At 42.4% G+C, this 25,153-nt stretch overlaps 1 protein-coding gene across 2 annotated transcripts in view; it reads right to left on the reverse strand.

Annotated features, from left to right (window-relative positions):
* Positions 1–25,153, reverse strand: part of TIMM44 (translocase of inner mitochondrial membrane 44) — a 198,485-nt gene that overhangs the window by 44,228 nt on the left and 129,104 nt on the right. For both annotated transcript variants that reach the window (XM_083179337.1, XM_083179338.1), the window contains exons 9-10: positions 9,521–9,645; positions 6,305–6,355 (exon numbers count right to left, since the gene is read on the reverse strand). In XM_083179337.1, the coding sequence (XP_083035463.1) occupies positions 6,305–6,355; positions 9,521–9,645 (176 nt within the window). The remainder of the gene's footprint in view (positions 1–6,304; positions 6,356–9,520; positions 9,646–25,153) is intronic.

Here is a 25,153-nt window from a genome sequence, read left to right on the forward strand (position 1 = left end):
TTTTTAAAGAAAATCGGCAATGCAGATATTTGAACTTTCAAAGACTGCAGACTGAGTCCGGTAGAGAAACCATCATGCAGGAAATCAAAAAGTCTCGAAATTTTGAACCTAGATGTGTGAACTTTTTGACGTTCACACCACCTAATATATATCTTCCAGACCCGATGGTAATTGGCTGCAGGCACAGGCTTATGAGCCCTAAGCATGGTCTGTATAACCGCCTCAGAAAACCCCTTCTTCAATAAGGAGGTTTCATAAGCCACGCCGTCAAATTGAGACAAGCTCGGTCCGTGTGAAGAAACAGTCCTTGCTTTAGCAAATCCGGCCGAAGAGGGAGCCACCAAGAATCAGTTGACAATCTCAGTACGTCGGAGTACCATGACCTCAATCTGGGGCAATTAGAATAGTTTGCACGCCCTGACCCTTCACTCTCTTCAATACCCTCGGGACCATGGGAAACGGAGGGAATATGTAAACCATGTGAAAATTCCAAGGAACTGTCATGGCATCCACTGCCCAAGCTGTTGGATCCCTTGCTCGAGAACAAAATCTCGGTACCTGACAGTTGCTCCTTGTCGCCATCAGGTCTATGTCTGGTAGACCCCAGCGATCCACAATCTCCTGAAACACTTCCTGATGAAGGGACTATTCCCCCTCCAGCAGAGTCTCCCTGCTGAGGAAGTCCGCTTCCACATTCCTGATCCCTGGAATGAAGACAGCCGACAACACAGGAACGTTGATCTCTGCCCAAGTGAAAATCTGTGAGACTTACTTCATTGCCATCATGCTGCGGGTCCCGCCCTGATAGTTCAGGTAAGCCACTGTTGTGGCATTGTCGGACTGTACCCGTAATGATGATCCATTCAGGAACTCCTCTGCCTCTAGTTCCAGAATATTGATGGGAAGACTGGATTCTTCCTTTGACCAAAGGCCCTGTAGCCGTAGATGAAGTACTACCGCCCACACCCACACCTGGTCTTGTAAGAATTGTGTCGCGATGCTCAGATGTTCCTGAAGCTTCTCTGCTGACTCCGCCTTGAATAGAAGGTTGTCCAGATAAGGAATAATTATTATTCCCTTCAGTCTGAGGGCTGCAGCCATGACTGCCATCACTTTTGTGAACACCCTCGGGGCCGTAGCCAGACCAAATGGCAGAGCCTGAAACTGCCAATGGTTCTCTCCAATTGAAAACCGGAGTAGGGATTGATGTTCCTTGTGGATAGGCACATGGATGTACGCATCCTGAATATCTACTGATGCCAGAAACTCCCCCGGCTCTATGCTTAATAGCACTGAGCGCAGAGACTCCATGCGAAAGTGATCCACCCAAAGATGAAGATTTCCAATTTAGAATGGGCTTGAAAGACCCATCTGGTTTGGGTACTAAGAAAAGGATAGAATAAAATCCTTTCTTTCTCTCCTCCTGAGGTATCGGGATCACCACCCCTTTCTCCTTGAGACAAGGCTGCTTCCCAGGAGCGCGGACCTCAGAGTTGCGATCTGTGGTAAGGGAGTAGGGAGAAATCTGCGAGGGGGAGGACCCCTGAGATTTATCCAGTAACCTTCGGAAACCATTGAAAAAACCCAGGGATCCCTGGTGGACTGTCTCCACCTGTTCCGAAACTGCAGGAGGCGACACCCCACTCTGATCCCAGAACGGAGAGCCTCCGCCCCGTCATGCAGAGGACTTGTCCTCACTTTTAGTTGCATGTTTCTTTGCAAAGACTCCAAATTTTGACTTGGGAGTCCTTCCTCTACCGGCCTAGAATCTTCCATGCCCTGCCTCTCCACGGTTAAACGCTCCACCTCTAAAGGGGGGACGAAAGGACGGCTTAAACATTCCAAATTTAGAACCTGTAGGCTTAGGAGTAGTGGGGAGAAATGTGCTCTTTCCCCCGGTAGCCTGTTTTATAATGTCCTCTAATTCAGACCCAAAGAGTAACTCCCCCTTGAAGTTTCCAGGGACTTTTTGGATTCACTATCCACCTCCCATGCCTTTAGCCAAAGTGCCCCTCTGGCTGTGACGGAGGTTACAGAAACAATAGACACCATCTTTGCGCCCTCCTCACCAGCCTCACAGATGTACTCAGCAGCACATCTCAACTTTTCAGCTAATGAGTAGGCCTCTGCATCATGCTGGAGCTGACTGCTTAAAGTCTCTGCCCATTTGACCATTGCTTTTGCAACCCAAGCCGAGGCAATAATGGGACGCAGCGTGAAACCCACGCCTTCAAAAATTGCCTTAGGGCAACCTTCTACTTTTTTTTTATCTACTTGGTCCTTAAAGGATGCACCACCTTGCACTGGTAAGGCTGTGGCTTTAGACAATCTGGCCACAGATGCATCAACCAATGGGATATTTTCCCATATCTTAATATGATCCTCCGGCATGGGGTGCATATTTGCATTATTTTTAGTCATTAACACACGCTTGTCTGGGGATTTTCCTGCTTCCCCTAGCAAAGATACCATCCCTTCATCTAGGGGGGGGGGGGGGGGGGAAGGGGAGAAAAAGCATGTCTATTTGCCATATCCTCAGAGGATTTGGTAAACTGCTCCATAAGGGATGTCATCTTATGCACACCTTGAGCAGTATCCTGCATAGCCTGCAGTAAAATGGGTCCCCCTGCGCTGGGGTCACAGACCCCCCCAGAAGTATGAGATGAATGGACATGGCCAGGAGACCCTAACAAGGAATCCTTTTGCCTGTTCAAAGCCTCTGTTAAGGCATTCATAGACCTTCCTAAAGCAACAGCCCAGGCTGGTTCAGCTACCTCAGGGCCTGCGACACACAGGGAACAGCATCACAGGAAGCGCACAATTCCCCCTGGTCCCCTTGTTCACATGTTAGTTTTGCATTACACTTTTTGCAATACTAAAACATGCCCCTCGTTCCCTCCTCCCCAGCAACAGAAGTGCACTCGTCAGTCATGTTAAAAACACAATGCAAAATGCCATGCAAAGCATAGAAAAATGCATCAGTGTACTTATCTGTGATTCTTCTGTTGCCAGCGATCAGCGGGGGAAGCGCTTTCCAGGAGAGACCTATGTGTAGAAAATCGCCCAGTTTCAGCTCCGCAGCATGGAGAGAAATGGAGCCAGAGCACAGGACAGGAAGAGACCAAGTCTCTGCTTCAGCGGGGAGGGTTGCCATTTTTGGCACCTTTCCCCCTTCAGCCGCTCCCACAAGTGCCTCACCTCCAGTAACTCCCCTACAATGGGACGTCAACTCCCCTAGGGGATTTCTGGCTTTAAGCTCAATCCAAGATGGCGGGCGCCATCACGGGGGGTTCGTCCCCCAAGATCCCCGTCTAGGCAAGGAGCCGGTTAGAAACACCCCCCCCCCCCCGGAGCCCAGGAAACCTCTGGTAGTTAGAGGTAAGCACTATGCAGAGGGAGCAGTCGCTTCCCTCTGCCCACAGAGAGCTGACAGGACGCGCTTCTGTCAGCCTCTGGTGCGCTCTTAGCGTGTATTAACTTCAATATGAAGTTACACGCTGGAAAAAACCTGCTCTAACTAATTTGTTAATAAAATAATAAAAACCTAGCTAAACTAGTAAAAAAATCCAAATAAAAAAAGCAGCTGCAGCTAAGCATAGCACCCCACTCTTGTGGGCACCTAAAACGAACTGAGGAATAGTAATCAGCACCATACCCCTATTGAGTGTCTTTTTATGTTCTCTCTACTTCCTGAAGTACGCTCTCTCAATCGTGTATATTGTACTCTAACCTACTATACATATTGCTATTGCTAAGTTGTTATACCTGGCCATTCTCAATAAAAATCTATTGATTAAAACGAACTGAGGCATTGTGGGATGCAGAAGGGAGGAGCCTGCTCCCAAAGACTTGAAGCATAGGTGCCTGGCTCCTGCGGACCCCTTCTACATCCCATCGTAAGCTGTGTCACCGGACTGGACGAACGAGAAATCTAAACGAACTTCCGTTAAGTAGACCAAAAGTAATTTACCATTACCACAATCAAAGTATAAACCTAGAGAATGTAGACAAACCAGCAAGGCTCCGTTGAGCCAAACGCTCAATATTTAGTAATGATTAAATTATATAAGCATGTCAACTAAGTGACAGTATAGGGAGAGACAGTATAGGGAGTTGTAAATAATTACAAGAACACAATTCGCTTCTTATGACTTAGAAAGAGAAATGTGAATCCCTTCATGGAGGGGCAGGGTCAAATATGTCCTCATAGGTATGTTGGAGGGAGGTTTTAGCTAAAAAATATTCAGCTTCCTTGAGGTTGTCAAAATCATTGAAGCCATTAGCTGTGAATATACGTCGCCGAGCTGGATACATTACATAGAATTTGCATTTATCCTTCATTACACACAGCTGTGAAGGAGCGCCTAGCTTTAGAGACCTCCAGTGAGAAGTCCTGAAACACCCGGAGAGTATGCTTCTCCCAAATAATAGGCTTCATTTTGCGTGATGCAAACCATATGGCCTGTTTGTGCAGGTAATTAAGGACCTTCAGAATAACGACCCTGGGCATTTCCTGTGTCTGATGTTGATATTACCCCAGTCTATGTATTCGCTCTATGACAATGTGAGCAGACAGACTCAATATGTAACAGTTTAGGTGTGGTAGTGCGAGCAAAATACTCCAGGGCTGGACGTTTTAAAGATTCCGGTAATCCAGTGATCCTGAGATTATTATGTCTCAGCCGTTTGTTATCTTGCTGTAGAGTATGCACAGTGGCTTGTAAGGTAGCTCGATTGTCGGTATTGCTACCTATAAGGGTTTCAACTTCACCCATTCTAACTGATAGAAAAGCTATTTGCGCAGATATCTGTTACTGCTTTCTGTAAGGGGAAACTACTGCATGAATTGCATCAAATCTGCATAGGTGAGATTCGTGTTTTCAGAGGTACCTGAAAAGTCCTGTGTATGGTCAGGAATCGGCTTCTTCGACGCTGAGGTGCCTGCTACATCCGCGCCATATTGTGTTCACCCCGTCTCTTCTCCTGCCTTTGCTGCTGCGGCGAGAGAGCAGATTTAGTTGCTGGCACGGTGCCTAAAAACTTGTCCATCGTCTGGGGAAGCCTGCGGGGGTATCTTGATTGGTCTCTACCGTGAGCAGACAGCTTGAAGTTGCGATGAGCTGGTACAGACAAAGGAGCAGCAAGGAGACGCTGCTTACTCCTTCATGCCGGAACCGGAAGTCTGGGTGGCAGAGGTTTATATATTCTAAGAAAGGCACATGAGGATAGAGAGCCCTGCTTGTGAGAGCTGACATTCTAAAGGGGAGGGTAAGACAGATAGGAGTGACTCAGAAGGGGTAGTAGTCTTGTTATATGTTGTATGTTGATCTGTCCTTCTGTTGCCATGACATTCACGGCATTGGCATCACCCCCGCACGTCGGGCGGCTGTCTCGTGCATGTTGATGTCATAGGTCTGCACCAGCCGTCTCTTGGCCACCCAGCGCTGCCTGTTGACGTCAGTGGTGTGCACCACCCCCCTTCAGGAATGGCATGCAGATGGGAACAGGAGACCATTTGTTTCTCTATTTAATGTATGTGATGTATTGTGTTTTTTTTATGCCTGACGACAATGCCGCGGACAGGCTCCGGCCCGAAACGCTGTTGACTAGCAGTAAACTGCACTAGGTTTTCAAAGACCCAGAGTGATGCCGCGTGTCTTCCTATTTATATAGCTAATTTGGTTGCTCTTTATAATAGGAAACACTGATAACAAACTGACATACTGTAGAAGTGGGAGGGCCCTGCTTGCAATCTTACAATCATTAAGACTAATATCTATCTATTTATCTATCCATCCATCGGCAACCTGTGGCTCTCCAGCTTTTGCGAAGCTACTCATTCCAGCATGCATTGTCACAGTTTTAACATTCCCTAATAGCAAAACTGTGGCAAGGCATGCTGGGACTTGAGGTTTCACAACAGCTGGATAACCACAGGTTGCCCATGCCTGCCCTAGACAATATTTACATTTTTCCATACTTCTCTCTCTTGACCCCTTTTGTTTGTTGCGGTGTCATAATTCTTTCCTGGTTCACATTCTACATATCATACTGCTCCTACGTCATATATACATCCGTTTGTACGTCTTATATACATCCACTCCTACTACTATTTTTTTTCTAAACAGTGCTCCTCCTGCATTTTGACTATATTTTTACCAATACTCTCCTGATTATTTGTATGATCTTGTAAAGCCAGTCTCGTTGCTATCTCCACATGGATTTCACAACACTACAACAGTATGCAGTTTCCACTGCTCCTTTCTCTGTTTTATTTTTAAAAGTATTGAAAATTGAGACTTACTGCTTCATAACACCAGTCTTTAAGAACATCAAGATCACCTCTAATTATAGCCTAGAAAACAAGGGAAAAAAACACACATTTTAAACCATTACAATACAGAAATAAAACTTGTGCAATGCACCACTGGAACAGCTGAAGAAGATCCGGAAGGCCATCCTGGATGCCGGGGAACCATCGGGGGACCAGGTAAGTATGTTCAAAACAAATATTCCAAAAACTGGAAAAATCCTTTATCTGAAATGCTCATGGTCCCGAGCATTTTGGATAAGGGATACTCAACCTGTACCAAAATTCCTTTGAAATCTGCTTTCTCTAAGGAAGCAAAGCCTGTGAAGTTTGCAGCAGCAGTGGAGGTTTGGAACTCCTGGTTTTCTAGGTTGCACAGGTCCAGCTGGAAATCATGACTGAATGTGAGGAAGAGTTTAAAATGCTAATCCGAATAACGGCCAGCGAATAGGCCAGAGTCTCCTTCTTGCTAGGGCTGTCTTAACACAAGGGCTTGATGGGTAGTTGCCCAAGGGCCCCAGAATCCTAGGGGCCCAAGCCTTGTACCCTGGGCCATCGGAATGCCTGGCCCTTAGGCCCCCGCAGATGGCCCCATAATACCTCACATACACACTTGTAATTACCCGCCCTCTTCGAGAGTCAAGTCACACGGATGTCCTGCTGCCAGAAGCTGCCTGCTGCTACGGCAAACGGGCACTTCCTTCTGCATGCACACAGTGTAACTCAGGCATCAGGATGGGCGGGAGTTCAAGAGCTGGCAGGCAGTAGAACAGCAGGAGCCGCCAGATTGTGATGCCCTAATCAGTTGGAGGCCCCAGTAAAGGCTGCCTGAAGTCACTGGGAAAAGGTAGTCTTAGTGTGCCTAGTGGGGGAATGTATATGTGAATGGAATTAGTGTATGTATAAATGAGTGTCAGTGAATGTATGTATGTGTGAATGCGTGTCAGAATATGTTTGTATAAATAAGAGTCAGTGAATGTATGCATGAACGTCAGTGCCTGTATGTATGTATGTGTGTGTGTCAGTATGTATGTATGTATGTATGTATGTATGTATAAATGAGCATCAGTGCCTGTATATATGAATGAGCGGCAGTGCCTCTATGTATGTATGAGAGCAGCAGTGCCAATAATATAGCGGAGGGTATAGAGGGGTCAGCAGTATAGTGCCGGGTATATGGGGTCAGTAATGTAGGGGTGGGGGGGGGGGGTTGTTTACAGTATGTGTGAGGATAGATAGATAGATAGTGCCTCAATCTCCAAAGAAATAAAGGACCAGGGCGGCATTCATCGGGCTTGGATGAATTGTATTTAGCAGTGCGTAAGTTGAAATGCCATCATAAAATGACTTCATGATGGCATTTAAACTTATACACTGCTAAATACAATTGATTCAAGCCCAATGGGTGCTGCCTTGGTCCTTTATTTCTTTGGAGATTGAGTCTACACACTATTTATTTATTAGCAGTTTCTTATATAGCGCACACAGATTCCGCAGCCCTTTACAGAGAATATTTTTGAACATTCACATCTGTCCCTGCCCCAGTGGAGCTTACAATCTATATTCCCTACCACATGTACACACACACACACACACACAGACATTCTAGGGTTAATTTTTGTTGGGAGCTAATTAGCCTACCAGTATATTTTTGGATTGTGGGAGGAAACCCACGCAAGCATGGGGAGAATATACAAATGCCGCACAGTTAGAGCCATGGTGGGAATCGAACCCATGACCTCAGCACTGTGAGGCAGTAATGCTAACCATTACACCATCCGTACTGCCCCTATGTCTGCTAAAGGGTCTGCTGGCCATCTCTGATTTTCTTTGGGACATTAACCCTTTGAAGAATATATATATATATATATATATTTTATTAATATTTGGGTCCTGGGATGTTTATTTAATCCTACATGTCTGATTAATGTACCTATACCTGTTTTACCAGGCTTTTTTGCACATGTATGCTAAACTACCATAACAAGACTCTCTTTCACCAGACACCTGCCTATTGTATCCCAGTTCTACAACTCCATTACAGGTTTCTCCCAAATGTAATTAATCTTGAATCTCTATATATTGTGTTTTTGTTATTACAGGTTGAGTATCCCTTATCCAAAATGCTAGGGACCATGAACATTCTGCATAAGGGATTTTTGCATACTTAACTGGTCCCCCGGTGGTGCCCCTATGGTCCACCGATGTCCCCTGGCATTCAGGGCGGCCTTTGCAATCCTCTTCAGTGGCATCTCCGGTCTTAGGGGTGCATTGCACGAGTGGGACCGGGGATGCCGCGGATTCCGATGGGTATAAAAAAAAGAGGGTTGGGGGTGAAATAAACAGGAAAAGAAACTGAAATATTCTGGAAAAAAACATGACTTTCAGAATATTTCAAGTTTTTGGAATATACGGATATGGGAGACTTGAACTGTACTAGAAAACGGTGCAGCAATTGCAAATTTAATTGAGCCCCAAAAGTGATCATCTGCAACAATATCACACATTCATTAACCAAAAAAAAATGCATACACATTTTTCTGTTTTATATCATTATATTACATGGTTACATTATGATATGTGCTTGCTTTATTATAACCAGTTCTTTATGTAGTGCATACATATTCTCCAGCACTTAACAGAGAATATTTTAACATTCACATCAGTCTCTACCTAAGTGGAGCTTAAAATCCATAGTCTCCATCAAATGTATACCTACACAAACACACACTCTAGGGATCATTTTTGAGTAGAAAATTAACCTACTGTACCAGTATATTCTTGAAGTATGGGAGGAAACCAGAACAGCCATAGGAAATAGACACAATGATGGGGAGAATATACAAACTCCACACAATTTGAGCTATGGTGAAAATCAAATCCATAACCAGTTTGTTGTGAGCAGTAAAGCTAACCATTATTTTTAAAAATAAAATATATTACTGGTTATTGTTAATTAACTGTATCCAACATGTAGACTACATTACAGCCTAGTAACTTGTTAACTACTAGCCAGATAGGATTAAAAAATTAAGCTGCATAGTTTACTAAGGAGTGTTTTCTATAAAAGTGGTGTGTAAGAATGTAACTTCTGCAATCTAGTGCAATGTACTTGACAAATGTGTACTCTTTTCTGATATTTTAATAATTAACTTATTTTACCAGGATTTAATGTAAAATAAAAAAAAAAAAAACAGGTTTTTGTTTTACCTCTAATATGTTTGGAATTATATCTTTTTCACAAATTTTTAAGAATGAATCTTTGTCAAAACTTGGATCAACCTTCACAATTTCTGTCAGGACCTCTGACATTTCAGTCTTGGAAAACACTCCCCCTGAAAAATAAGGACTGCTATATAAAAAAAAACACAGCAATATATACAATTTTGTGTAAAGTAATATGGTGAGCTTTAAGAGAATAAACTAACACATAGTGTTTATAAAAAAAAATAAAAAATTATATACATATATACACCCCCTGTTTGGCTGGCACTCACATCTTGGTACATATAAAGGTGCTGGGGTGACAAACCATATACCAGGTTGGTTTTCAATCCAGTACTATTGCATAATAGAAGGAGCGGAGTAACTCAACAGTCTTGAATTGGTGCAAGGTTTTTTAATCAGGCAGCATGGCAGGAGAAGGATCAATGTTTCGTTCCACCTCTGGGACCTCTTGACAAAGGTCCCAGAGGTGGAACAAAACGTTGATTTGTTCCTTCTCCTGCCATGCTGCCCGATTCAGGACTTCTGCATCGTACAATGATTACACGGAAGACGTCTTGGGGTTCAACGTTTCAACGCTCTGGGCGTTTTTATCGAGAAAAGGAAATAAATAAATACATACATACATACATACATACATACATATATATATATATATATATATATATATATATAAAAAGGAGGGGTTGTATCCCTGTCCTGCGCCTATAGGTGAGCTGCACTCCTCTAAAGGCTCCGCCGCTAATGGGAGTCTGATGTACAAGATAGAGAGAAGAAGGTGTAGAGGTGTAAAAATACAAAATTTATTTCATACAATAAAATGGTTTAAAATACATTTGTCATGAATGGTTTACAGAGATTGTTGGTGGATCGTAGTAATTCATAGTGATTCCGAACAAAGGTGTAGATTGATCATGCGAAATAACCCTACGCGTTTCGTCCACTAGGGACTTCCTCAGGGGTAATACACCAAGATCTATGGAATCTTTATACCTTGGTACAGTGTAAATAAATTGAAGTACACTCTTTATAGGTTTTTAAAAGAAGGTGTGGTCACCGTTGTGGGTCAGATGACCCTGTAGTGCTTCTACTGAAGCGAGCAATGATATCAGAATAAAAAGGCAAAATGACACACCTCTCCGACTGATGACAATTTCAGATATACAGTTGATTCCGATTCAGCTATCCACAGTCTCGATCAGTCTCTCTCTCCTTGCTGATCGAGACTGTGGATAGCTGAATCGGAATCAACTGTATATCTGAAATTGTCATCAGTCGGAGAGGTGTGTCATTTCGCCTTTTTATTCTGATATCGTTGCTCGCTTCAGTAGAAGCACTACAGGGTCATCTGACCCACAACGGTGACCACACCTTCTTTTAAAAACCTATAAAGAGTGTACTTCAATTTATTTACACTGTACCAAGGTATAAAGATTCCATAGATCTTGGTGTATTACCCCTGAGGAAGTCCCTAGTGGACGAAACGCGTAGGGTTATTTCGCATGATCAATCTACACCTTTGTTCGGAATCACTATGAATTGCTACGATCCACCAACAATCTCTGTAAACCATTCATGACAAATGTATTTTAAACCATTTTATTGTATGAAATAAATTTTGTATTTTTACAATTGTGGATTGGTGATATCACCTTCTGAGCGCACCTCTACACCTTCTTCTCTCTCTCTTTCATATATATATATATATATATATATATATATATATATATATATATATATATATATATATATATATATATATATATATATATATATATATATATATATAGTTCAACAAGAAAGAGGCACACGAACACCAGTCAGCAGTTTCAGGTAAATGTATTGGGCATAGCACTATCAAGCGCTTTCGCGGACACCACCCCGTCTTCAGGATAATTGCCCTGCACAAACAAGTGTCCCCGAAAGCGCTTGATAGTGCTATGCCCAATACATTTACTTGAAACTGCTTGTGGAACTGTATCTTATTTTTGGAGAGTGCACCGGATCAAGCTGTCTGGGAGTGCTGGCATATAAGGATTATATATATATATATATATATATATATATATATATATCTATATATATATATATATATATATATATAGATATATATATATCTATATATAGATATATATAAAATGAGGCAGCCTAAATGTCTCACTTAACTGTAATAGTTATTATTATGCATATAATTGACAGGTTTCAGTAATACACACCTCTCATAAAATTAGTCCGTCAAAGTTTCTCAGGCTTAACACAGTCACATGACCTTGAAATGGAGTAGTCTGGACCTGGTTTAAAGACCATAAGGCCGATTGTTTATGCAGACTGTAGTCTATATCAGGAGACCCTCTAAAACAGGCATGTGCAACTTTGGCCCTACAGATGTTGTGAAACTACACATCCCAGCATGCTTTGCAATAGTTTTAGCATTCTCTAATAGCAAAACTGTGGCAAAACATCTGGGGGGCCAACGTTGGACATGCCTGCTCTAAAGCACTCACCGATCCAGTCCGCACTCCTGAGTGCAGCTACTGATCTACAGATCAGTAGCTGATCTGTATCTACTGATTGGCGGTAAAAGCCATTAGCGCCGGACTGTGTATCCCAGGTCGCTAGGCAACAGTTTTCTCTGATCACGTTACATAACGTGTGGTCAGCGGAAAGTACTATTACTACTATATTATATATCCAGTTGCTGAGTAACATTCTACTTCTGATCATGTGTTCCAAAGAACGAATTCTGATTGGAGGATGATTTATTAGTGCTTCTGAATTATACATAATCGGAGTATACTCTATTGCCAACATATTATGGGCCTGATTCTGGTTCACTCACAAAACCAAAGTCTCTCTAATGGACAAAACCACGTGCTCTGCAGGTGGGGCTGATGTAACATGTGTAGAGAGTTAGATGTGGGTGTTACTCTGTATCTGTGCAGAGTAAATACTGGCAGCTTTATACATCTACAATATATCTACAATATAGAGATCAGTTTGAAGTACAAACCCTACCCAAATCTAACTCTCTTTGCACGTTACATCTGCCCAACCTGCAGTGCACATGGTTTTGTCCATTAGAAAGATTTTGCAAGTGAACCAGAATTAGGCCCTATATGTCCAGTTGCTAAGCAACATTTTATCTTCGATCGCATGTATCAAAGCACGGATTCCAATTTGGGGATGATCTTTTTAGTATGTTTGAAATATATACGTATTCTTATATCGGCAAATATCCGTTTGTCTCTATTATTATTCTTGGCCCCCTTCTTCTCTATCTCTATACTTTCTCTCTGTAGTGTTCATTCTAGCGCCCGCCATATTTGAAAACACATGCAGTTCCTATTCCCTGCCTGGGGTGTCGCTGTCTGCTGTGATGTTTCTAGCACAGGTCTGGTTTGCGTATCAGTGCTGACATACAGACCACACTGTGCTAGAAGCACTACAGCAGACAGCGACACCCCAGGCAGGGAAGAGTAACTGCATGTGTTTTCAAAGATGGCCGGTCCTAGAACGAACACTATCTCTGGGTGCACATATTTACTCACTCGACTTTCACTATCACATCTATGTTGATAATACTGAAATCTACCGCTCCTTTCCTGATCTCTCTCCCTCTATCCTTACTCATATCTCCAACTGTCTCTCTGCTATCTACTCTTGGATGACCCAGCGCTTGTTTAGACTAACCTGTCCTGTCCCCTGATGCAACTATCCATATTAACCATGTACCATGTCCTAAACTGTCTTGTGATGTAATTCGTTGTGTTTTTGCTCATAACTATGCTCTGTAAAGCGCTGCGTAATATGTGTGCGCTATATAAGAACCTGTTCATAATAATGATAATATTATTGATCTACTTCCCAAACAATTCCTTATCTATACATAACATATTTAAACCAGGTCTCTATAAACCTGATATTCATAATAATTCTAAAATGATGAGTGGATGAATATTATTAAATAAATTAAATTTAGAATATAAATGAAAACCCTTGAAATAAAAATAAAGAAACCAGTGATCGAGATATAGCATTTATAAGTATAAAAATTGTGCACAAAGCATTAAAAAGATTATATTGTGCAACTATAGGGTATTAGAACAAGAGAAGATTTTATCTGAAATTATTCCTGAAAAACCTCATTATCTAGAACAGGGGTCCTCAAACTATGTGGTCTGGGATCGCATCAGACAATTAAAAAAAGGACAGGACCCCAGCAAGTTACTGCAGAAGGTCATCACATCACAGGTGTAGTCAGGAGACTACACATATGGGGGGTATTCAATGCTGTGGGCGGGCGGCGACAGCGAGCAGAGCATCCTGCTCGCTGTCACCACTCACCCTGTCAATATTCAACGCAGCCCCCCTCATACGCCAATTTCCCCTTGCTCCATTTTTTGAGCGAGGGGGAATTGGCTTATTCGGCTCCAGAACCAGCGAGACTCGCGGCTAAATACAGCGAGTTTTCTGCATTAGCCGCGGGTCTCACTGTTTTGGGGAATTCTCGTCGTCCTGTGATGGCGAGCATTTCCCCAGAACATTGAATAGAGCGAGCAGCCGGCGCGGGGGTTAAACAGCAAGGATCGCTGGTTTTCTGCAATCCTCGCTGTTTAACCCGCTGATCTAGAAGAAAAATAAATCTTTAAAAACACTATTAGCTCCAAGCCACCTTAGAAACCAAAAAATCAATTCACATAATGAATTGGGGCTCACAGAAAAACCTAATGGTTTTTTCAAGTGTGGAACAATGAGATGCGCTGTGTGTTCATATATACCAAGACATACTGTATTGCATCGCATGGGCCATTTTAGTGCCGTGCGAAGCGATGCGATTTTTTTATGTAATTTATTCACTGCTCTACAACAATATGATTGTATGACATACCAAGAGGTTTTAGGCACCCCCTCCCACTATCCACGCCACCCCGAAGCGTGGCGAGCGGCAGCGGAACGTGTCCTCCGACGTTTTCATACCCCCACTATCCACGTCGGCATGGAGTTGATTTTTTATAGTGTCGCGAGCCACTGAGTCCGAAGCGTGGCAAGCGTATCGCGCCCCGCGAGGGGACGCGTAATACATGTAAAATAAACCGCGTCAGCTCGCCACGCTTCGGGCTCGGTGGCTCACCACACTATTTAAAATCAACTCCATGCCGACGTGGATAGTGGGGGTATGAAACGGTCGGAGAACGCGTTCCACCGCCGCTCGCTTCGGGGTGGCGTGGATAGTGGGGGGTGCCTAAAACCTCTTGGTATGTCATACAATCATATTATTGTAGAGCAGTGAATAAATTACATTAAAAATATCGCATCTCACAGCACTAAAATGGCCCAACCGATGCGATGCGTTTTCACTACGTTAGCGTACGTAGAACATCTGGGCGCCGTTCCAGGAAACAAGTACCTTTTTTTTTAAAGTGTATTTATTGTAAATGCTGCTGGGTGGTGGTGGCCATCCTCATTGTCTCAGCCCACCACCATGTTGTACAGTAAACATGCTACATAGATGCTCATTCAGCCCCAGGGACTATGTGGGGAAATGTATGTCAAGCTTAGCCAACTCTTACCGAGCTAAGCTTGGCATCGATTTCCTGTCTATGTAGCATAATTACTACACAACGCGGTGGCGGGCAGAGACCCACAAAGGTGCCCACCCTTATGGAGCTACAGTGAACTCTGTATACTGTACACACGTATACTGGCTACAAAGGCCATCAGTAACAGGCAATCGCACTTCACATATCCATCCACAGGCACTGTACTGTAGTTTTCATTATTGGAGCAATTGCCACCCAGTTGCGAAGCATGTAATTAAATGTTTTTGCCATAACACACCTTATTGCGCCATAATGGGATATTTCTCATAGGCCAACAGCAAAGTGAAGTTGGTGGGCCAACAAGATAGATGAGCGTGGCTACATCTGTATATAGAAATATACTATAATTGATTACATAGATCCTAAGTTAAGTACAATTTAGGCCTTTGTCGATTAAAAAGATTTTAGATGTGTAACACCTGAAGCTGATCTTATTCTTGGTATGTGTATATGTACATAAATACAATAATTCTGGTCAGATGTCCAGATGTATACACAGAACAATTTGAAAAACTCTATTTCATTAGCACATGTGTGGGTATTATGGAATATATACCCAACTTGTTGTTGTATGCTAACACAAGGGAATAAACGCCTTTTCGAATCCACTCCACCCCCGCTAAAACCTTACAAATGTTAACCTCGGATTGTTTTCTCCATGTAAAGCCGGATGGGTCTGTATGGATTATCGAAGGTAATATAAATTTTAATCTGAATAAACTCCTTTTAGCTAGAATGGGGTAGGGGCTGCAAAGAAAGCTCTTCTTTCTCAATAGATTTCAATCGATATACATATTTTATGGGTTCCTTTTTCCACGTCTATCTTATTGGTTTTATATGGATTGGACAGAAATGGCCATTGATAAATAAGGCAATTTTTTTTTCTAGAAAGCACTATGTGCTTACTCTACCAGGCAAAAGCAATTTAAATCACAACTTTATTTCAATTAGAAATATGATACAATCCTAAAAACATGAAGGATGGTGTACACTTTACTTAAACTATTGAAGGTGAATATCAAAAATTCTCTTTGTATAGTTGTCTATCCAAATGTAAGAAAATGAGACCTACCTAAAAATTATATCTGTGATGGTATTAATAAACCAAAAAAAATTATTAAATGGTAATGGAATGTAAAAATAACATTTGTTATGCATATATCAAATTAACAGTGTTTATTTATTTGTAAATATTTCCTGTTTTTGACTTATTAATTAGGAGTGACATTGGGGGTTATTCTGGTTCTCTCAGAGGCAAATTCCTTCTCAAAAGGACAAAACCATGTGCACTGCAGGTGGGGCAGATGTAACATGTGCAGACAGATTTAGATTTGGGTGGGGTTTTACTTCAAAGTGAGATCTATATTGCAGTGTAAAAATAAAGCAGTCCGTATTTACCCTGCACAGAAAGAAAATAACTCACCCAAATCTAATTCTCTCTGCACATGTTACATCTGCCCCCCCCCCCCTGCAGTGCACATGGTTTTGTCCATCTGAGAAGGAATTTGCCTCTGAGACTGAATCAGAATAAGGGCATTTGTCATTAAGATGTGTGTTATAAATGGATAAGGTTTAATTCAATAAAGAAATATATATATTTTTTTTTAACTGAAACCATACAATTAAAAAAAACTAAAAACTTTCAAGCATTTCTAGTTGCAATTTATCAGACATGCCTAACTATTGGTGGTCATATTAAAGTATATTAAGATTGTGCCACATAAAGAACATTCAATAAAACAAAAAGAAGAAAAAAAAATCAGTGGCACAATCAATACAGGCAACCCAGCAGTAGATTAAGGTGACATCAGATGAAACAGACTCCCGCATGTTCTGGTCAAGTGTAAAGCACATACACATGGTGAGAATTTGGCTGTGCAATTTTGAATATGTGATTTCCATTGAACTCTACGGAGCCAATAACCATGCAATATTTACTTGAGATTTTGACAGCCTATATAGTCTATTCTACTTGAACACTAGACTGTATAAAATATATATATATTTTTTTAATTTAGTAATTTTTATTAAATTTACAATTGCAAATAATAAGCTCTGACTGGTACATTATGAGCATACAGCATGTAGAAAGACAGTAATGTAAAAATAAATAAGGTAGCGAATGCATATAGGATACATTATAGAATATCTTCTCACCCTGTCAGTACAAGTGTAACACAATTACCCGGAGGCGCCATCCGGGCGTATTAAAGCAGGATAAAAGGAGCATATTCTTGCATTAATAGCACTTGGAGATATAACACATCACAAATGGAAGGAGATAAATATGAACATGTCACCCGTCCAGAGCTCTAAACCTCTAACCTAAATAAAAAAGACTTCCTCAAAACCCCCCACCCTGTATGACCTAACCCCAACCTAGGTATACCTGGATCCCGAACATTTGTGTCACCCTTAGGGGGGCGTTGGCTAACAGGTGGGGCAAGGGTCATGTGTTGTGACCGGTCTGTCTCCTTCCCTTGTCTTTATGGTGGATACCTATACATCTACTCTCGGTGTGGCACCCGGTCCCGTCTATGTGTGTCATTTACCCTAGTGTTCCCTGTCTTGCAGTTTCTGGCCATGTGTCCCTTTTTACTGCAGTTGAAGTACACTATTTGCTTCCGGCCTGCAGCTTGAGGTGTCGTATATTGTGTGCATTTGTTTGGGGTCCTGTTGAATTGTCTATACCGCTTAATACTTTTGTCATGATCAATGACAGATTTTCTTAAGGTATCTATTGTCATGTTTCTCCAGTTGGGGAACAAAATGTGTACCCTGGTCTTTAAGTTTTCCTTAAGACCTTCTATCAGCACAGAGACAATCACTCCCCTAAAGTGTGTTTTGTCCTTGAGGTTAGGGATACCACTGTGTTTTGACAATGCCTGTAAGGCACGGTTGAAATAGTCGCTGGCAGACTCACTGTCTTTTTGTTTGATAGCGAGTGTCCGGTTATATTCAACTATCGCAGGGAAATATACACCCAATTGTAGATTTATTAGGTATATTTTCCTGGTTGCCCTCCTCAGTCAAAGTCTTATCACCCTCCACACCATTATCTCGAATGAATTTCGGGATACCTATGTGTGAAGGGAGGCAAGCTCTCAACATGCTCCGCCAATCCTTATTTGTGGGCTCATCTGAATTTCCCAGATCCTTTATGAATTTCTGACAAAGTGCCAGATCTCCTCTAGGATCAGGGAAATCTGAGATGATGGAACAAAGTTCCAATCGTGTCCAAGTATTGTGCATGTTACTAATCTTTACAGGCATCACCACCTCTGTTTTCTGTCCTGCAACAACGCTCTTATCCATTCAACTATCTTAGAATCCAATCCCAAGCTTTCAAGTTTATTTAACAGTCTGCGATGTGGGACAGTGTCAAAAGCTTTACTAAAGTCTAGATAAGCTACATCTACAGCCCCATCTTGATCTATTACTTTAGTCACCCAGTCAAAAAAGTCAATAAGATTTGTTTGACATGATCTTCCCCCAGTAAACCCATGCTGTTTTGGATCCTGTAAATTGCTGGTTTTGAGATATTCTACAACTCTTTGTTTTAAGAGTGTTTCCATCAATTTCCCTACTACTTATTTAAGGCTCACTGGTTGATAGTTGCTTACCTCTTCCTTGCTTCAACTTTTGTGCAGTGGGACTACATTCGCTGTTTTCCAGTCCTCTGGGATTACTCCAGTAGCTAGTGACTGGTTGAATAATTCTGTTATTGGTTTTACCAACTCCCCTTTAAGCTCTTTTATACCCCTTTCACACTGCAGCTATAACACCGTAAATTGCCGATTCTTAACCGTTTCAAAACGGTTATACAGTAGCTGCAGTGTGAAAGTGGCAGTTTTAAATTACCGGTTCAAGTGAACCGGTAATTCAAAACTGTTAAAAAGAAGGGTCCTACATGGTTCAGACCCGTTATTTCTGCAGTGTGAACGGGTGTGAACGGGTCTGAACCGGTATTTTGTACCCTACACTGGACCCCCCCCCCCTCCCCTGGTACCTGACCAGCGAGATCTCGACCCCCTCCCCCCCCCCTCGAACCAAGCAGGGTCCCCCATCCCTTGGAACCAGGCAAGCGGGGTCCCCCATCCCCTGGAACCAGGCAAGCAGGGTCTCCAACCCCCCCTTCCACCAGAGACGCGGGGTCTCTGTCTCCCACACCCTCCCCAGGTACCTGGCAAGCACGGTCCATTGCTCGGGAGGCAGCGCGACATGTAATGCTGAGGCAGCGTGTCCCTTGTGTGGGCTGTGTGCGGAACCTGCTGCGGCAGGCAGACACGCAAAAGCAGGTGCTCCTGGTGACCCGGCGAGCCGCTGCTCCTGCAGGCGGGTGAGCGGGGCTGCTGCCTTGGGCAGGGGAGGGTGGTAGGTGCTGGCTGTGAGCGGACCCTGCTGCTGCAGGCAGACACGCAAGAGCGGGTGGTCCGGGTGACCCGGCAAGCCGCTGCTCCTGCCGTGATTCCACTGTGGTGTGCGCTGGCAAGTAGGGGGGGGGGGTGCGCTTGCCAGTACCAGGGGAGGGGGGGTATATTACTGCTTCATTAACGTTTTGTACCTTTCACAACGGGTGCAATGTGAAAGGTACAAAAACGGTAATTAACCAGCAATATACCGTTTACAACATGCAATGTGAAAGGGGTTAAACTTGCTCTGACCCGGTTAAAGAAACGTTTAAAAAACCAGGTCAGAGCAGGTTGTGCAATGTGAAAGCAGAATCTGTATCCTTGGATGTATCCCATCTGGCCCCATTGATTTATCCACTTTCAGTTTTGAGAGTTCTGTGAGGACTTTCTCCTCTGTAAATGTCTCTCCCTCAGTTTTCTGACTATACTTGCAACTTAACTGTGGTCCCTTCCCCTCTCTTTCAGCAGTGAATACTGAGCAAAATAATTATTAATATTATCTGCTATTACATTGTCTCCCTCAAGAAAACTTCCACTCTGTCTTCAGTCTAATTATTCCACTTTTTGTTTTTCTCCTTTCTCCTCTTTTTCTCCTTTATATACCTAAAAAAAGTTTTCCCCCTTTACCCACTGACTGGGCCATTTTATCTTCAGCCTGTGCTTTTGCACATCGGATTACCTTCTTAGCCTCCTTCTGTCTAACAAGATACACCTCTTTGTCCTCAAGGCCAACTTTTTTGCTTTCACAATACTTGCTACTTCTTTTGCAAACCACAATGGCTTTCTTTTTCTTGTGTTTTTCCTAACTCTTTTGACACAAAGTTCTGTTGCTTTTAGAATTGCACTTTTTAATTTTTCCCACTTATCCTGCACTCCTTCCAAGCTCCTCCACTCTGCCAAAGAATCCCTTACAGAGTTTCCCATCTGCACAAAATCAGCCTTCCTAAAATCGAACACCTTTGTTTTTGTGTGCGATGAGTCAGTCTCTGTCTTTATTTTGAACCATACTGTTTGATGGTCACTGGATCCCAGATTTTCACCCACATTTATGTCAGATATTCTGTCACCATTTGTAAGTATTAAGTCTAATATTGTGTCCTTACGGGTGGGCTCCCTCACCAATTGCTGGAGGGATGGCTCCTTGCAAGGAATTCAGCATGTCCCTACTTCTGGTGGAACTTGCAACAGGCAGCTCCCAGTTTACATCAGGTAGATTAAAGTCTCCTATGATTATCACCTCTCCTTTTAATGCCATTTTATTGATGTCCTGCAATAGGCTCTTGTCTAGTTCCTCTTCCTGACCTGGTGGTCTGTAGATCACCCCTATACGAAGAATCGCCTTCTCCCCTGTTTCTATGGTCACCCAAAGGGCCTCAGTTTTTTCATCAATACTTTGTATTAAGGTAGTCTTTATATATTTTTTTCACAAATATTGCAACCCCTCCTCCAATTTTTCCCATTCTATCCTTCCTAAATAAAGAATATCCTGGTATAGCTATGTCCCAGTCATGATTTTCATTGCACCATGTCTCTGTAATAGCCACAATATCCTGTTCATCCCTTGTCATTATTGCAATTAGTTCTGGGATTTTATTTCCTAAGCTCCTAGCATTTGCACACATAGCTCTTAAAATTGTGTTTGTGCTTCTCCTGCTGCTAGCTATGTTCATCTTTCTGCCTACATCTATTTGGTTTTGATCGGCATTATCTTCTGTTGCAGTGTATAGGCTTCCTGTTCCATTTGCCTGCAGACAATACCTCTTGGTTGGGGGAGCAGATTTCTTCATTCTTATTTGGTTCACTGCTCCCCTCTGCTGGTTTAAATAGTTGCTTATGAAGCTTCCAAACTTCTCACTTAATATTCTCGTTCCCCTTGAAGATGGGTGCAGGCCATCACTTTTATATAAGGCTCTGTCTTGCCAGGTAGCTTGACTTTGACCTAAATATCCAAATCTCTCCTCATTGCACCAATTCCTTAGCCAAACATTGAAGTTTCTGATTCTCAGAGTTCTATCTTCCCCTTGGTGTACTGGCAATACTTCTGAAAAAGTTACAGTGGTTGCCACCTGTTTTAGAGCAGTTCCTAACTTTTTAAATTCATCTTTTACGGCCATGACTTCAGCATTAACCAGGTCATTTGTGTCTAGGTGGACGATCACATCCACCTCCCCATCTTTTCTTGCTGCCTTTACAATTCTTAGCATGCGTTCTTTATCTCTTGGAGATGTGGCTCCAGGTAAGCACCTTACTTGTTTCTCTACTTTAGTAGCATTTCCCAGATGAACTCCTCTAATGATGGAATCTCCCAAAAGAAGTGCAGTCCTTTTTGGAGGTGAAATTTTCCTGGTCCTACAGTTAGTAGAGGTAGAAGTCCTCATATCTTCATGTTCTTTATTGCCTACGTTGGTCATACATTCCAACCCTGCAAGAGCAGCATATGAGTTTTGCAGTGTGACCACTTGGGGAATGTGTCTGATGCCCTCGGTCAGTCTCTGCCTTTCAGAGCCCACAGCAGTCCAGGCAAAATGTCTTCTGGGGGCTCTCTAAGGCAGTGGTGGTTGCAAGGACACAGACATCCTACGTAGCTCAGCATGCAGTTTAGCTATCTCCTCCTGCAGCAAAGAAAATTGTTTGCAGATTGGACAGCAGCTGAGTCTCCAGAATGTCTCCCTCAAAACAAATGCATTACATCCACTGTACCAGGCCAAACATTGTATCAGATGTATGGTAAGAACAATAATATGTGTTTAGGCTTTTGTGTTCAAACTCACCTTTTTCTGTATTCTAACTCACCTGCTTCTGTTTCCAACTCACAAGTCACTTAAATATTCAAGCTTCACTTTAGTCTGTAAGCTTCTCTCTCAATGAGCAAGCTCCAAATGAGTCTTGTCTCTATTTATAGTATGTCAGGCAGCGGTTTACACTCAGCTCCTCCCCCTAATCTCTCTTCACACCTAGATTTAGCTCCTCCTCCTAGTATCTGTTCACACCTAGTAACAATACACTATACAGATACAGGCACAACCAAAATAACACTCCGATTTCTCCCTCAAAATTACAGTCTCTATATAGATAGACAGATAAAGAATACAAGACAGACAGAACGCAAGATAACTCACCTGCTTCTGTTTCCAACTCACAAGTCACTTAAACATTCAAGCTTCACTTTAGTCTGCAAGCTTCTCTCTCAATGAGCAAGCTCCAAATGAGTCTTGTCTCTATTTATATAGTATGTCAGGCAGCTGTTTACACTCAGCTCCTCCCCCTAATCTCTCTTCACACCTAGATTTAGCTCCTCCTATCTTATCTTTAACTGCAGATAACACTTCTGGATCAAAACTACCAACACTGGGAAATTCTAACTCACCATACTTCATACTGATTATGATCGCGGCCGATCCCTTGGTTCGGCTTAGCTCTTTGTCCCTAGGTAGCACAAATTCTCTGGATGAATTCTAATTTCCCATTGTTATGATAAATAATCCTTCACCACAAGCAGAAAATTGGTGGGCGGTTTACTTGAGAGCACCCAAACACTCCTTCCCCCGTGGGCACCGTTTTTCCGACAATTAATAGTCAAACGTACCTATTAGGGGTAAGCTCCTTTCTCTATCACCACTATCCTTCAGCTAGCGACAAGTCACTAGCATGCCTCGCAGTGGTGCGGACAAATTTTGCAGAACACTAAAAAACTTGTTTTTCCTGTGTTCGGCAAGATTTGTATTTTTACTTGAGAAGCCAGGCAGATCCTTTTGTTCTGCGCTTAGCCTCTTTTACCCTATTCGACAGATACCAGTTCTATTGCGGAAGACAATGGAACAGTATCTGTGATAGGGGCAGTCATATTGGTACATCGTCACGCACCCCCTGTATGTCCTATGTTAACATACTTCCTACTATGATTTCTATAGCGCTATGGGTCACACCTTCATGCGCCCGTCAACTCAGTTATATTTCACACTGAGTCCTATTTACACCTGGGCCTTACACAAAACTGAAATAATTCTGTACAGAAAACTTTCCCTGGTTGGTAGTTTTCACCAGATACTTATGCGAGTATAAATCCCCTTAAACAACTATAGGAATTTATTAAAATACTGCTTGAATTGCTTGCTTTAAAAATTAACCGAAGATACAAAACTTTTCTTGTATTAATTACCGTCCTATCACCAGTATATTAATATACTGCTTAATAGTGCTTGTAATTAATGTTAGCCCCCGCTGGACTACGTGTGCTATGTGTGCAGTGCCTGCGAACACACACGTGTTCTACAGTGTATTTGACAGTTTGTGACTGTATTTCGCAGAAGCGGTAATATTGCGAATGTGAAATTAATCCCGTACTTGTTCCGTAAGTTACGTACAAAGGCCTAAATGCCTGACGTAAGCACATGTGTGCGTTCCTTACGTAATACACTGCAGACGCTTCACGTTACTGTATAGGCCTAAAACCTGCTGCCACGTGGCGGAGTCCTCAGCCTTGCAGTAACCACTAACAACAGTTTATAGTTTTACACAGAAAGAATCCTCTATGCACTATAATAAACACAGGCCTTTGCCTCTGCTTATGCGAAAATATCACACATGCGCATGTACCGTGACTACAAACAAGCAATTCAAACACTATACCCCGTTAAACTACTTGTGGCAGATAGAAGTATAACCCACTTAATATAAACACCGTATATACTTTAAACACACAATTATTTCTCTTTGAACTTCACTTATTGTCCCTCGGATTCATACGCTAGCCCCTTTCAAGCTCTGTACCACCGCTGACTTTCCACCAATGGTTAACTGATCACTTCAACCCTTTTGCTGGTATAGGCTCAAGTACTGCGTTCAGTACAGTGCTTTAAAGTTTGTAACGCTCGGACGCAGCCCTTAATTATCAATGTCGATATAAATATAACCAGATGGATAACAAGTGAAGTGCGCCTACGTACTGTGTCCGTAAACTGCTAACCCTTTATTCCTAGCTATGTGCGAACAAAGCGTAACACAGCGTAGCAAACCTTGTTCATTTATGATACACGCTATACCGATACCTAGAATACAGTATCATTTTGCAGTACTTAGTACCCCATTTGAGTACACCTTTCAAGGATAATGTCCGTATTAAACCTTTGTCATTAAATGCGAATAAAAGCCAAGACTCAAGTATAACTCAAGAAATTAGGAGATAGTCCCCAAATAATGTATTTAGTCACTAGCGGACAAGCAGGGGGTTACAGAGAGAGAGAAAAACAATATAACACAGTGTACAGTTTGTTATACAATACAAAGTATGCTTTAAACTACTAGGGGGAAAACAATCAGATATAAAATACAATCAGCCACACTATAGAAAATACATACAGGAATGCAAAATGTTACCATCTCATCTAAAGCGCTGTATTGTCCGGTCCAAGCTTACTATATTCTGTTAGAATACAGTCCAGGAGATATGAGAGAGAGAGAGCTCCCAATGCAGGTTCTGCTCTCTTATAGTGTCCAAATTAAGGGGGGTAGATTGATCAGATGTTGCTTCTTGCGGATTGGTGCAGGGGAGTGAACTTCAGTGTCCTTTGTCTTCAGACATCATCATAAATCAACACTGAAACCAG

Source organism: Crinia signifera, chromosome 1, assembly GCF_055691185.1.
Source record: "Crinia signifera chromosome 1, ASM5569118v1, whole genome shotgun sequence".
NCBI classification, from domain to species: Eukaryota; Metazoa; Chordata; class Amphibia; order Anura; family Myobatrachidae; genus Crinia; species Crinia signifera.